At 43.0% G+C, this 16,464-nt stretch overlaps 1 protein-coding gene across 2 annotated transcripts in view; it reads right to left on the bottom strand.

Annotated features, from left to right (window-relative positions):
* Positions 1-16,464, bottom strand: part of RNF128 (ring finger protein 128) — a 99,669-nt gene that overhangs the window by 32,569 nt on the left and 50,636 nt on the right. The window contains exon 1 of one of the 2 annotated variants that reach the window (XM_069942958.1): positions 9,265-9,796. The exons of the other annotated variant lie outside the window; for it this stretch is intronic. Within the exon in view, the coding sequence (XP_069799059.1) occupies positions 9,265-9,706 (442 nt within the window). The 5' untranslated portion in view covers positions 9,707-9,796. Of the gene's footprint in view, positions 1-9,264; positions 9,797-16,464 lie in introns of those variants that run through there. 2 annotated transcript variants of the gene reach the window in all.

Genomic DNA, 16,464 nt, shown 5'->3' with positions numbered 1-16,464 from the left:
AGCAGCAATTTAAGGTGCAATAAATACCTGGTTTATGATAAAAGTAACCATTTACAAGGAAGCATAAAAATTATTACCTTAAACTTATTAGCTTTAAAAGAAAAAATAAATAAATAAGCACAAACATCCTCAGCTACATTGCCAGATACTAGATTGCTGTTCAACAGTGGCGTGGTTTACACAAAATGGTCGCAACTTATTTAGAAACATACACAAGTCCTGGTTCATGGTTGCTTGTGATGTTTACCAGATCTCTACAGTGTCCCATTGGGTTGACTACAAAGTTTTCTGGTTGGGAATATTATATGCCTTAAATGCTTTAGACTTTTTTTTAATGCTGCAGTAAGTTTTGCATTGCATTTTTTTTATTTGTACCCAGGCAGTGCTATGTCAGAGAAAGGGTTACCTGCTATGTTCCCACAACATCTTTTTTACCTAAAAAAAAAAAAACACACAAAAAAAAAAAAAAACACAACAACATTGTGGGAACATAGTGTAAATCTGTAGGAACCTTCCAGAAGGGAGGTAGAGCATTAGCTAGCCCAGTCTCCATTTTAGGAATACGTAATGATGACATTTGTTACGGGAGTAGTAGGCAACTTCCTTCCTACTTGGGATTAATATTAAGAAATATAGATTTCGGTCTTGGTCATAACTACAAGGTATCAACAGTAAGGCAATAGATTTGTAACTGCCGTCACTGTCGTTTCTTTTTTTTTTTTTTTTTTTTTTTGCAGAAATCAATAGTCCAGGCAATTATAAGAAACTTTGTAATTGGGTTTATTAAGCGAATATCCACTCTCATCCACTGCTCATTATCAGGAAATCTCGACTGTTTTACATCATTCGGGCCCTGTGTAACCTATAGAGAGGGGAGGGGGAGGGGGGAGGAGGGAAGAGGGAGATTAGTCGCCAGCAGAGAATAAAGAATTACACAGCGGGAACTGCACGAAAGCTGCTATTCAGAGGTCAGAGTCTTTGTTGTCCTGTTTTGGTGCCTTATCTCCCTCCACCCCTCCCCTCTCCATAGAGAACAAGGAAGACAGGGGGGAGAGCTTCAAACTGCTTTTTCATGATAATGCATTTTTCGGCTAATAAACCCAATTACAAAAATTTCTTAAAATCACCTGTACTATTGATTTCTGCAAAAAAAATATATGACAGTGACATTTTAAGTTTGGCACTTTATTTAATTTGCTGGAAAACCACCAACACCATGTCAGCACATGTATGAACACGTGTCCGAGGCCATAGAGTAGAATCTGTGGAGGGAGTCACCAATGGAGACAAGAGTCAAAGACTACAATAATGAGAAGCAGCCAAGAACTCCAGGGACAACAGAAGAGAGCGATAGAAAGGCTCTGGGGAGCCACAGGTGCGGATATTGGCCTACAGCCTGCAATGTGCACACAATTGTACTTTTGTATGCCACTTTATTATATAAGGAAGCACTCAGAGGATTTTCTTCATGCATAGCATATTATGGAGGTAGCCCGTCCCAAAAGAATTGCTGCCTGATAGAGATGAGCAAACCGGGTTCGGGTTTCAGTCCATCCGAACCCGATCGTTCGGCATTTGATTAGCGGTGGCTGCTGAACTTGGATAAAGCCCTAAGGCTATGTGGAAAACATGGATATAGTCATTGGCTGTATCCATGTTTTCCAGACAACCTTAGAACTTTATCCAAGTTTAGCAGCCACCGCTACTCAAATGCCGAGCATTCGGGTTCGGATCGACTCGAACCCGAACCCGGTTCGCTCATCTCTACTGCCTGAATATTTTAATACTGCAGCCAATAAGCTGGCTTGAGGAAAGCATGACTGCTATGGGGGCAGCCATATTACCTGACCTTCTACTCTTCCTCTGCTTTGTTAACAGCATTCAGAGAGACGCTTTACAGCAGCCACATGGGCCATATGAAACAATAATTGACAAATATGGAAGATTTTTCTAGGCATTTAGGATCAGTGTGGGATTTCAGCAGTGGGATCATAAGATAATGGCATATCCTAGCCATATGAAACCATTCCTTTAAAAAGGGTACTCCAGATAAAATCTTTCTTTCAGATCAACTGTAGAAAGAATGACACCGAATAACTTGTTGTCCGAGCCTCTTATAGATGCTCCAATACGGAAGACTCTTTATGGTGACATGTTTTATTTATGAAATAAATAGGTACCATGGGAGAGATTTATCAAACATGGTGTAAAGTGAAACTGGCTCAGTTGCCCCTAGCAACCAATCAGATTCCACCTTTCATTCCTCAGACTCTTTGCAAAATGAAGGGTGGAATCTGATTGGTTGCTAGGGGCAACTGAGCCAGTTATACTTTACACCATGTTTGATACATCTCCCCATATATGTTATTGGTACCATATGTAAATAGATATGAGGGCCTAAAGACTGTAAAGTACACCAAGCTACAAATAAAACCTGTGTCATACAGTAAGACCTACATTCCTAAAGGCGACACAATGACCCCTATAAAAGTTAGTTACCCACGTCCCTTAGACAAAACCTTAGAAATGAGAGTAACTAATACCGCAGTGATAAGATGTATAAATGAATAGAAGATGCAGATTTTGTGCTGTCTGGTAAAAGTCACACCAATTAAAATGGATTTGGATCTCTTGCGACTTTCATGACTCATGATCTGCGTTGTAAACGTCATGTCAGAGGCATTGTAAGCTTATATGGGCAGGGTCCTCTACCCTTTGGTTACATTGTTTGTTGCTATTTATATACTTTTGTATATCGTCATTATACAGTTTTCAGATTGTAAAGCACAGAAGTATATGTTGATGCTATACAGATGCATATCAAGCCAGAGTCTGAATAAATTAAAGGGGTTATCAAGAAAGTTATTTTCATATCTAAATGTTCTCAGACTTGCATACAAACACTTAGTACTCACATGTCTCCCTTCCCCACCACTATTCCAATGGTGCCCAATCCCCCTGCCAATCATTTTTTGGTCTTGACCCAAGAAACTGTCTGCTCAGCAAATCAATGGCCACAGCAGTGGACAGCCTTAGCCAGTGATTGGCTGTATAGGCACAAATGTGTCATGACTGACACCAGGAAGCCATATATAGCAGGACCAAGCACCAACAGAATACCCAAAAAAACTTTCTGGATAACCCCTTTAAAGAGGATGTACCATAAGGTACATCCCCTTTAGTCTGACCCAGGGATAGAATGGCGCCGTCACGGGGAAGCCGGTGCTGCGGTCCGTTTTTTTAAAACCGCATCCCAGTTCTCGTGTGCCGCGCCGTTCTATCCACGGGTCTCGGGCCGGAGCCAAAACACAGGAGGCGGGCTGGCCCGCCCCCAGTGGGAGGGAATTCCCTCCCCTCTATGACGCGGCTTCATTAGAAGGGGCCTGTGGATAGAACAACGCCGTACACGGGAATCGGGCCGCGGTACAAAAAACGGCACCGGCTTCCCCATGACTGTGCCGTTCTATCCCTGGGTCAGATTAAAGAGGACGTAACTGATGGTAGATCCTCTTTAAGAGGGGTTTACAGATATTGTACAAATCACTATGGGGTAGATTTATCAAACTGGTGTAAAGTAGAATTGGCTCAGTTGCCCCTAGCAACCAATCAGATTCCACCTTTTATTCCTTACAGATTCTTTGAAAAATGAAAGGTGGAATCTGATTGGTTGCTAGGAGCAATTAAGACAATTCTACTTTACACCAGTTTGAGAAATCTCCCCCTATGTGATTTATGTCTGTTGCCATTTTAGGCAAAGACCACTCTGTCGGCCTAATGAATAGGAAGAGTCTATATATTTCATTAATCTATCCCTTTGAATGATACTGTCAGTGTTCATTTTGGCATTCAAATAGTTAAAACAGCAGTGCACAATGCTGTGGCATACGTGTAATGTGTTTTAGAGCTGAGAAATCTTTGAATTCGTACTTGAAGTGGTTTCTCTCCTGAGATGTGCAGTTTGTTCAGGTCAGCAAGTTCTCGGGTCTCAGAAGATTACTGTAAACCAAGCCAATTATGAGCCTGCTAGACTTTATTTCCAATAATTACAGACAAGAACTATGATGGACACAGGGCAGACATTGTGGCTGAGATTATTAGGAAGAGAACTATTTTTCTTACTAAATATCTAATTTCTCCCATTAAAAAAAAAAAGAAAAAAAAAAAAAAGGAGAGAATAGATGAGTAGGCAAATGTTCATATGGTTAGGGTGCACAGCCTGGATTTTCTTGATTCATCTTTTTTTATGTAATTACTTCATTTTTGTACATTACTATGGGGCCAGCCATGTTACCTGACTTTCTGCTCTGCCTCTGTTAACAATATTCAGAGAGATGCTTTACAGCAGCCAAATGGACCATATGAAACAATAATTGACGGCTATTGGAGATTTTTCTAGGCATCTAGGACCAGAGTGGGATTTAAGCAGTGGGATCATAGGGTAAAGGCATATCCTTGCTATATGGGACAAATCCTTTAAAAGGGGTACTGCAGCAGAATTTTGTTTTCTTTTATATCAACTGGTGTCAGAAAAAGTTACCGTATTTTCCATCGTATAAGACGACCCTTTAACCCCCGAAAAATCGGGGTTAAAGTCAGGGGTCGTCTTATACGTCGGGTATAGTCACCCCATACGGTGGGGGGGCACAAAAATGGCACCATCTCCACCGTATGGGGCGACAACTATAAAAAAAAAAAAAATTAACTCACCTAGGGCCCGTCACGGGCCTCCGCACGCCTTCTATACCGTTCCCAGCGCAGGCAGTGTGACGAATACTACCTGCGGCGGGGACGGAGATAGCTGAACCTCTCCCTGGCAGCCGAGCGTCTCATCAGAGAGGCTCGGAGATGCTCGGCTGCCGGGGGAATGAGAGAGGCTTCGGGTAGTTCCGCCACCTCTCTCATTCTCCCGAAGCTCTCCCGGCAGCCGAGCGTCTCTGAGCCTCTCCAAAGAGATGCTCTGCTGCCAGGGAGAGGTTCGGCTATCTCCGTCCCCGGCGCAGGCAGTGTACCTTACACTGCCTGCTCTGGGAACGGTACAGGAGGCGCGCGGAGGCCGGGAACGAGCCCTAGGTGAGTAAAAAAAAAAATATATAATTTTTTTAAAATTTAGCTGCAGTTAACCCCGCAGGGCTGTGGACAGGCAGTGGTTAACATTGTCCGGCGTATAAGGCAAACCCCTAACAATCTACTTAAAAGTAAGGGGTCGTCTTATAAGCCTGAAAATACGGTATATAGATTTGTAAGGGTCCATTTACACAGAAAGATCATCTGGCAGATTTTTCAAGCCAAAGCCAGAAACAGACTATAAACAGGGATTAGGTCATAAAGGAAAGACTGAGATTTCTCCTCTTTTCAAATCCCTTCTTGGCTTTGGCTTCAGATCTTTCGCAGATAACCTGTCGGATAATCTCTCTGGACCCCAAGTTACTTCAATTTAACCTCCAATACTTATCAGATGCTGTATGACCTGCAGGAAGTGGCATTTTCTTTCCAGTCTGACATGGTCCTCTCTGTTGATACCTCTGTCTCTTGCACTAAGCAGGAAAGCTTTTCTATGGGCTCGGGACAGAGGTGGCAGCAGAGTCAGACTGGGGAGAAAACCCCACTTCCTGCAGGACATACAGCAGCTGATAAGTATTGGAAGACTGGAGATTTTTAAATACAAGTAAATTGCAAAGCTATATCTAACTTTGACACCAGTTGATCTGAAAGATAAAAATTTTAACCAAATTAATATTAAATTGTTCATATCCAGTCTTTGCTATCTTTCATAATTGTAAATGTAAGCAGTATAATGAGAAGATTCATATGTAATAGTAGCTGTGAGAAAAACAATATTTAATATGGAAATAGCAGAAAGGGCACATTTTATCAGAAAACCAAAGGAATTCTCTCCAAGACTCTTTTTTTTTTTTTACAACCCCCTTTTGGAAAACACAAATAAAAGGTTGTGTTGTTCTGCAATTGGGTCACTTATAGTCAAAGGCTGTAAACATAAAAACAATAGCCCACTATTTGGGTGCTGCATCAGTGTTTGCCAAAGTAAATTGGAAGGTTCGTAAAAATTTTTATACATAGTACATCCAATACTTTCCAGGTCTTAATGAACAATATGTTTTTATTGCATTGTAAAGTTTAGATTATAGCTGCCAATATGTGGCTGAAATGATAGAATATAAGACAGCTAGTTACTGTTACCCTATGACCAATAGCTCAAGTTAGCTTTTGGTCTTTAAGAAATGTACAGTTTTTATTTTTTGGAGCTACAGACCCAAAATACATAGATACATAGACCAGGGCTTTACTATAGGTAAACTATAAGCTCTGTTGGAGTTCCCATCATAAATATTTGGCCTAGGTCACAACTAAACATTCCATTTGAAAATAACTAAAGACTTTAAATGTAAAAGATGTCCACAGGGCCATTGCTAATACTTGCTCTTGATGTCCAGATGAGCAACACCTTTAAAAACATTTACTTCTGGAGACCCTAGAAGCAGTGGAATGCAGCGGCAGGACAGGGAGCCATCAGCTCTCTGCTCTGCTAATCGCTCTCATAAACTGCAGACACTTGAAGCATGCAGCCTATGAGCCGGCTGAGCAGGAACCTCATGGTGGATGGGGAAATTATATGAAGTCATTGGGGGACATTTATGAAGACTGGCGTACAAGTACACCCGTCTTAAGTTAGGCCCTGCCAGATTCTCTAAGAGGTGCATGCCTCTTAGTGAATCCAGCCAGACCACTGCCTGCTGTACAGCAGGCGCAGAAATCTACACCTGCCCCGAACAGGTGTAGATTCCTGCCATGATTTACACCTGCGAGCAGGCGTTAATCATGATAAATCAGGAGCCGGAGGCCACCACGTCTCTGACCCTCTGCCCACCCATCGGACAAGCGGGGGATACTGCTGGTGTACACCAGGGAGAAGGCGCAAATTCGCCCCTTCTCCCTGGTGTACACCCGGTCTGCAGCCTTCATAAATGTCCCCCATCATGACCGCCTAGGGAATCTGTCCCAGCAGCTCATAGACTACAGGTCTTAAGAAAGTGTGCAGCATCATGGAAATGGGCTAGTTGAATATATGAATTGCTTTTTAATTTGGCCACACTACATGGTGACCAATTTCTAAGAGGAAGAATAAATTCCAGGGGAAGAGAGCAGGATTATATCCTGCAGATCCCCGGTGTAGTCCTGATATGTTATTGCTTATCTTGGTTGATACAGTATATGTGGCCATCATCTGGATATACTATTTGGCTCTTGTGTAATAGGATTATTTAGTCAGGGCGGGTTCATACTGAGGAATTCTCGTGGATAATATCCGCGGAATTACATTGGCTGTCCGCACGCACGGCCGCGCGCCTTTCCGCTGGCTCCATAGACACCATTCTATGGGCCGGCGTATTCCGCTATCCACAAAAGAAGTGACATGTGACGCGGAAAGGCACGCGGCCGTGCGCGCGGACATACTGCGGAATTCAGCGGAGTTTATCCGCGAGAATTCCTCAGTATGAACCCACCCTAACTGCATGACTATTATGCAAAGATATGTTGTATTAATGACGTGGTAAATTATTTTGGGGCAGAGCTGATGTAGCTTATGCTACTATGCGGGGAAAGTATACTGATGTGGCCATGTATCTAAGCCTGTCAAGTTTTAAGGCAGTTTTCTAACTTTGCTATTTTTTTTATATATTTTTAAAGGAGAAAGGAACGAAACCTATGCCTTGGGGCAACCAACATCCTAAATGCCCAGACATAGATCCCACCTAAAGTAGCAAGGCATTATACATTTGCCTTTTCTTACTCCACCAAAGAGCTGGGCTATTACATTGTAGCCTATGGCTAAATCTGTTCTCACATGCAAGTCCATTCTAGTTTCATTTTTTTAAATGGCTGCACGATAAATCGCTGTTAAGGTGGGTTCACACTGAGGAATTCTCGTGGATTTTCAGGCAGATTCCGCTGCAAAATGCGCATGGAATCCGCACAGAATTCCACCCGTAAAGAATGAACATTGTGAATGTACATTGGCTTTAATGGGCTTTCCGCTTATTTGTTCACACAGCAGAATTTCTGTGCTAAAAATTCTGCCGCGGATCCACTTTCCGTCTGAAGAATTGACATTCTTTGGGCGGATTCCGCTAGAGGAATCCTATAAAAGTCAATGGGGCTTTAATTCTACTTGAAATTCTGCCAGAGCTGAATAGGCGAGGAATTTCAAGCAGAAAACTTTCGCTTCAATTCCTCGAGAATTCCTCAGTGTGAACCCACCCCTAAGCTGCAAATTCTTAGGGTGCCTTTACACACAGAGATTTTTCTGACAGATTTTTGAAGCCAAAGTGAGGAACAGACTATAAACAGAGAACAGGTCGTAAGGGAAAGACTGAGCTTTCTCCTCTTTTCAGATCCATTCCTGGCTTTGTCTTCAAAAATTAGATAAATCTCTGTGTGTAAAGGCACTTCTACTAAAAAAAATCTCTAGTCTTCCAATACTTATTAGCTGCTGTATGTCATGCAGGAAATTTTGTTTTGTTGTCAGCCTGACAGTGCTCTCTGCTGACATCTCTGGCCGAGACAGTTACTGTCCAGCAGCAAATCCCCATAGAAAACCTCTCCTGCTTTGGACAGTTCCTGTCTCAGCCAGAGATGTTAGCAGAGAGCACTGTGTCAGACTGAAAATAAAACAGCACTTCCTGCAGGACATACAGCAGCTAATAAGTATGGGAAGACTAGAGATTTTTTTTTTTATTGAAGTAAATTACAAATCTATATAACTTTCTGACACCAGTTGATTTAAAAGAAAAAGATTTTCGCTGGACAACCCCTTTAAGGTCAAAGAGGCCTTTGTCAGCATTTTTATTTACAGGCTTCCGATGTATACCAGCAACATCTTTGGTGCAAGTTCAACAAGTATCAGTCCATTCAAGACCAGGCTTAGACAAACATCCAAGTATGATCAGTCAATATCAGAATATAGTCAATCAATAGTTAGCGACTTATTATAATTTTTTTAATACCGCTATCATAAAAATCAGGCTAGTTGGTCCAGTGATTGGGCCACCCAACAATTCCAAGAACAAGTCGCAGGCTGTGGTATGTTTGGCTGACATGTCACTTATAGCAATACCTCTTTGATAACACAAATGCCAAAATGACACATGGTCACATGATGCCAAATACCATTTTAAACATGTAATAATCCTTTATGGAGCTTTAGTAACCTATATTTATATGCGATAAAGATTGTTATGTACATACCGGGATGAGACATCTCAAAAACTCCATTCTCATTCCCTTCGTTGTTGTATATGACCACAGCTTTGGCTCCAGCTTCTGCCGCAGCTTTGATCTTTTCACTGAACGTACAACCTCCTCGCTGTATGAGAGCGATCCAAGGACCATTATAGTTCTCCGGGAGACTAAAGTTCAGGTATGGTGGACACATCGGATTTGAGGTTGGCGAGAGGTGCCTACTCTTTGGCAGGAGGACTAGTCCATATGCCCTGTCCACAGGCGAGTCATGGCCATAGACTCCAATCTCACCCTCTTCCCAAATTGATCTATTGTCCACGACATATGAGTAGTTCACATTGGCCGTCCATAGAACATCAGCTGAAGATCCCTGTATAGCCAGAAAAATAAGCAGCAACAAGCTATAGGACACAGGACGCCAAGAAACCTTGCTTGACATGAGCCTCATCTTGCCTAACACACAGAACAGGCAGACAGGCAGCTGAAGCAGTAATAGAAAGTATACCCTGGATACAGGAAGACTAGTGTGTTTTGTTTGCCTGAGCCCTTCCAACCTGCTTTACCTGCTTCCAGGTGTTGCACAGATCCTCCCATAGGGGTTGGACTATTACTTAACTCTTGCTGACTCAAAGCTTGTCAGAATAAATGCAAAGGTTTATTCAGGTATAAAACCTACAATTTTTCCTAATCACAATACATCTTTACATGGAGTAATGGGAGTTCTGTCCACTTACATGGTCATTGACCTTTCTCACACTGAAGTTAGATTTACATTAGAGTATCGAGAGTTAACTTTGTAACGAAATGGAAAATACTGATTTTCGAGTAGGACGCTTGGATTCAAGGTAGAGTGCAATGGAAATAAGGATGTGGCAGGCAGATATTGATATAGGCAAATGCAGGTGCAGATTGAAAGACAGAAAGACGCCAGTCTGTGTAGTACAGATGGAAAGAAGATAGGGAGGCTTTTTCATAGTGACAGGTAGTAAGTAGCCTTTGGCTATGTTCACACTATGTATAAACAATGGTTATATTTCACAGCAACGGGCGTTGCTCGCACAACAACGGCCATTATTATGAAATGGCCGTTGTTTTTAGAGTGAGGCTATGTTCCCACACAGTATTTTTAACTCAGCATTTTTGTCATTTTTTTTTCCAACCAAAACCAGGAGTGGATTGAACACACAGAAAGGCTATGTTCACACAAAGCTGAAATTTAGTGGATGGCCGTCATTTAACAGCCATTTAAGAGCCATTATTTCAAAACAATGGCTGTTGTTTTAAAATAACAGTAATTATTTGCCATTAAATGACAGCCATCCACTAAATTTCAGCAGTGTGTGAACATAGCCTTTCTGTGTGTTCAATCCACTCCTGGTTTTGGTGGAAGAATACTAACCAAACTACAGTGTGAACTTAAGCTGCCTTAAGGCGCTATTCCACGGAACGATTATCGTCCGTATTCAGCCGATAATCATCCAGTGGAATAGAGAGCAACGATCGGCTGATCGTTGCGTCGTTTGTCTTTCAAACATGTTGAAAGACAAATGACCAGGATATCAGCGATCTGCTGCCGTTGCTCCGTGGAATAGGAGTGGCAGCAGCAGACTGCCGCTATCCTCTATGGGCTGCCTGGACGATCTAGCAATCACCCGGGCAGCCCCCCCCCCCTGCACCTCCCCGCAGCCCCTCCTGCACTTACCGTGTGGAATAGTGGCGGCAGCGAGCAGGGAATGAGGAGCAAACGAGTGCTAATAGGGCCTTTAGGTCATGTACCGGCCTAGACTGCAGTACCGGCCGGATGATCTTTCACACCGCAGAGTTCTGATGTGGGCACATCCGCGTTTGCCCACATCAGAACTCCCCATAGCACACTATGAAGCTTGTGGCTGCAGCCGCTCGCTCCATAGTGTGCACTGACATGTCAGTTCTTTGTGGCGCCACGAGGGATCCCGGCCGGAGCGTATACGATGTGTATACGCTCCGGTCGGGATCTCATAGAAGGCAAGGCAATGTATGTTTTCGTACGGCCGTTGTTGCAATCGTACTTTTATGAAAACATACGTTGTGTGAACATAGCCTATAGCTGCATGTGGCAGTATTCTATTAGAAAGGAGGTCCTAGCCTGGCCATGGGTCTAATGACTTAACGGCATCATAGATCAGACTGTGACTTAAAGGAGAAGTCTGGTGAAAATTTTTATTAAAGTATTGTATTGCACTCCCAAAAATTATACAAGTCACCAATATTCATTTATTATGGGAAATGCACATAAAGGGGGAAGATTTATTAATTTGGTGTAGAATTGTCTTAGTTGCCCCTTGCAACAAATCAGGTTCCACCTTTCATTTTTCAAAGAATCTGTGAGGAATAAAAAGTGGAATCTGATTGGTTGCTAGGGGCAACTAAGACAATTCTACTTTAGACCAGTTTGTGAAATCTCCCCTAAAGTGCTTTTTATCCTGCACTTACTACTGAATCAAGGCTTCACTTCCTGGATAACACGGTGATGTCACTTCCTGGATAACATGGTGATGTCACTTCCTGGATAACATGGTGATGTCACGCACCGACTCCCAGAGCTGTGCGGGCTGTGGCTGCTGGAGAGGATGATGGCAGAGGGATGCTCAGTGTCCTTCCAGTGCCCTGTGTCCCTCAATATCCCTCTGCCATCATCCTCTCCAGCAGCCACAGCCCGCACAGCACTGGGAGTCGGGGCGTGACATCACCATGTTATCCAGGAAGTGAAGCCTTGATGCAGTAGTAAGTGCAGGGAAGAAGCTCTTTATGTGCATTTCTCGTAATAAGTGTATATTGGTGATTTGTATAACATTTGGGGAGCAATACAATACTTTAATAAAAATATTCGCCGGACTTCTCCTTTAATACGGATGTAGTAATGCGGCCATAGTATTATTGTCTAAATCTGGCCAATATTTTACAGTAGTAAGATGGCACTCTGAGGGTCAGTGATGCTCGTGGTAGGGGAATTCCACACAAAGGTATTAAAGAATGTGTGTACACTTGTGCAAACCAAAAAGATGCAATAGATAGCACAGATGTAGATTAGCCCCATTGAATGGGGCTTAATCAGCATTCATAAGTACAGCAAAGTCTGCAGCTTAGAAACTGAGAATCTAGACCAGAAATCGTAGGTTATGACGTGAATTTGTGCATTTTTCTAATGGAAACAATGAGTTATGTGAGTGTAAATGTAATACCAAAGTTCAGCTCCTGACCAATCTTCCATCATAGAGAGATGCCAAGAAAAGGCTTTACCAACTGCACATGTAAAAGAACTTTTCCACGTTTGTTTTAGCAAAAATGACACTATTTTACATTCCATCCAGTTTCATGCACAAGCCTTATTAACTAGAATAGGGCTCATGCATGAAAATTGGCGAGCATGGGATGGTTGCTTTAGCAGCCCGATCCCCTTGATACCCCTTGATTTGAGGTGCATAGAATTAGTGACCCTTTTACAATTAAATCCATGTTTATTTTTGGTGTAGAGTAAAGGCTTGTAATTTTTAAATGTTGTGTAACTTTAGCCTTAAAGTGGTTATCCACGTAAGAGCTAAAAAATGAAATGGTAGCTGGTTTTACCAAGTCCCTCTGAGTTTTTTGAACCATCTCCTGTCTTTCTAGCTGCTGCCATTCATGAGTTAAAAATTTTTTTAAAAGCTGATCTATTTCCAAGATGGCGCCAGCCAGGAAACTACATTTCCCGTCTGCCTGATTGGTCCATTTGCGTACTCGCCCCCATAGCTTTCTTTCCTGCCCACTGCTGTCATTACTATTGCACAGTAAACACAGGACTGTTTTTTTTCACTGATTTTGCATCACATCACCCCAGTATGTATCCCATACAAGCTGATGATGTAGCAGAGCTGATGTGCACATTGTGTAGCTATATGATGCATAATGGGCATCTGTTTATTGGGGGGTGGGGGTATAGTGCAGGTTTAGATCTCTGCTTCCTGACTGTGAATGAAAACAGTCTAATTCGATCCAGACTCTAAGAACATCTATAACACTTACAATATGCAGAGCTGAGACACAAAAACATGTACATATTTCTACATTCACTGACAGAAAGCAGAGATAGAACTATAACTTTTAATATTACAGAAACCTAGGCTCAGGGACACATGTGATGATGGAGATGATGTCTCCAAGTCAATAGACAGCTAACCCGGCCCCCAAAGAAGAGATCATATGTCCTGTATAGGGATGGTCCGAACCTGGTTTGGACGGGGTTCGTACGAACCCGAACCCTCCGCAATGATTACCGCTGTCTGCCCGCTCCGTGCAGCGGGCGGATCCAGCTGGAGGAACGCCTGGAAAACTGGGATACAGCCATAGCCATAGGCTGTATCCCAGTTTTCCAGGCGGTCCTCCCGCTGTATCCGCCCGCTGCACGTAGCGGGCAGACAGCGGGAATCCGATGCCGAGCGTTCGGGTTCAGCCGAACCCCAACCTCGGCGGGTTCGGACCATCCCTAGTCCTGTGTCTACACAGGGAGGAGGGAAGAGGAAGCTCAGTGTTGTCAGAATGAACACAGAGAAAATGAGAATGAACCGCTCTGACCGTCCCTCGTGCCGGCCGCCCTCTGCCGCGTCAGATGCTCAGCCGCGATTGGCTGAGCATAACTGTGCTCAGACGATCGCGGCTGAGCAGCTGATGACACAGCAGATCGCGGCCGGCACGAGGGACGGTCGGAGCGGTTCGGCCGTATAGAGCACTACACTTCTGAGGGTGGCGTGGGTGGGGGAACACAGGGAAGGGGGCCATTCACTAACATAACATACATTACAAGGCTATATTCACACTACGTATATGTCCGGCCGCATATTTTTCGCAGCCGGACATATACGTGTAAAACTCCGGCCGGAATTTACGCAAGTTGCGGCCGGCTACGTACGGTCTGCGAACTTACGCCCGTAAGCTACGTACGCTTCCCGAGCGGCGTAAGTAGCGATCTGACAGCGGTCTTTTACTTGGATATCTTCGCCTAGCCCCAGACACCCCACAGAACCTTTTGGATCGGCACAAAAAGGTGTAAAAATGAAGAAATGACCACTACGTACGGGACCGCATGTTACGCTACGGGCGTAAGTTACAGCATTTCCATCCCGAAACAATGGTCTGGTTCATTTTTTACGATCCGGGCGTAAGTTCGTACGTAGTGTGAACTGTGCGGCCGTAGATCGTATACTTTCCATTGTACGCAAACTACGTAAATCTCCGGCCGCTTATTCACGGAGCGTGCTACGCCCGGAAAGTTATGTAGTGTGAACATAGCCCAAAGTTGTGTAACTTTGTAATGTGTGTTATTTAGTGAATAATTGTTTAGCGCCGCACTGCCCCTTTAACTTTTGGGAAAAATGATCAAAACTGGTGTAAAGTGAAGTAGTTGTCAACAACTTCTTAACTTTTCCTTTGAATTGTTACCACTATTCCAGAGTCATGTAGGAACATTGTCAGGTCCCTGTCCTCCCCCTCTTGTAGAAATCTTTTTAAAGTAATGAGCTTGTTAGATGTTGTTCTCTGATTCTGATTACTTTCCTTCAGTACATAACCTCAGTAGAGAAAGGGAAGAAGACGGAAGGATAAAATAAGACGGGGGATGGAAAGAGGAAGACGGGTCTGACCTGTCATCCAATTATATATGATAAAAGAGACAATTTACGCTCATTACTGCTTTATCCAAGGAATAGTCTCTGTGAACACCCTAGCTAATTCTAGCTAGAGATAATCTGTACAATGTATTCTGTTTACCAGGATGAGGATTATATTTTTGGCTAGCGTTACCTTGTCTCTAGGTATCTATCACACAGGATAATAAGAACATAATATTATCGAAGCCTGTATGGGGGAACAAAAGGTCCCAGCGTCCAAACACTCAACATGCCGCCATATGACATCACCGCATGGCAGTAAATGTGCCTATAAACAATACTTTTAGGGAAGGATACCTCTGTAATATGGCATCTGATTGTATTCTCTTTTGTACAGAATCTTACAAAAATGGAAAGGCCTATTTACGATGCACCTTATATTTTTTCTATTTTTTTTTGTATGTTTTCTCTATAAGGTCTAATGCAGGGAAGGGGAACTTATGGCCCTCCAGCTGTTGCACAACTACAATTAATATACGTAGTGCTGGTGCTGAGTACACTGTGTGACTGCGTCCCAGAAAAACCAAGCCGCTGACTCGGTATCCAAACCAATAAAAAAATAAAGCAATGGAACTTTAACTCAACTTGAAGTTGCAAAAATAATAATTTATCTTGTACTTGAAATGATACAAATAAAGTCTTTCACATAAATAGAATACAAAAAAGTCACCACAGTGTATAGGACGGACGCCAGATGGTCTTCGCACCACGCTCCGGTGCTCGGCAGATCCCAGTCCTTTCGAGGCTTTCACCCTCTGGGGAATGATGACGTAGACTCGTACGCTACGTTTCGAGGGAGGAGCCCTCTTTCTCAAGCGCACAACTACAATTCACATCATGCTTGGCAGCCATAACTAAAGCTTTGGCTGTCCAGGCATGATGGGGATAGTAGTTCTACATCAGCTGGAGGACAGCAGGTTCCCATTCTTGGTCTAATGTATATATTCGACATATTCCAGATGATAAAAGATCGGACATATAATATGTTGTAGAGGAGCTTTCTAATGGTCGATAAAAAGTTTTGTGAATATGTCACAACAATTTGTTTGTCCCGTTGTGTGAAGTTAAAGGGGTTATTCAGCACTACAAAACATGGCCACTTTCTTCCAGAGACAGCCCCGCTTTTGTCTCCAACTTGGGCAGGGTTCTTCTGCTCAGTTCCATTGAAGTGAATGGAGCTTAAATGCAAACCGCACCTGAACTGGAGACAAGAGTGGTTTTGTCTCTGAAAAAAGTGGCCATGTTTTTGTAGCACCGGGTAAACCTTTTTCGTAAACCAGGAAATGCTGCACCATCTTGCTCTGTCTGGCCATATCTTTAAGGTCCATTTACACATCTTCATTTTAAAAACTACTGACAAACAAGTATATGCTAGACTTTTTCATCATGATGATCATTATGGATTTGCCTTCATTTACTGTATAATCTAACAATCTGACCTCTTACTCTGCAGACATGCTTATCTATTACATGGCCAGCCAGTTCACAGAGAGAGCAGGTCATTCTTATATTGAAAGGGTTTCCT

This window comes from Dendropsophus ebraccatus, chromosome 10, assembly GCF_027789765.1.
Source record: "Dendropsophus ebraccatus isolate aDenEbr1 chromosome 10, aDenEbr1.pat, whole genome shotgun sequence".
NCBI lineage: Eukaryota > Metazoa > Chordata > Amphibia > Anura > Hylidae > Dendropsophus > Dendropsophus ebraccatus.
This window is presented reverse-complemented; position numbering and strand designations above follow the sequence as displayed.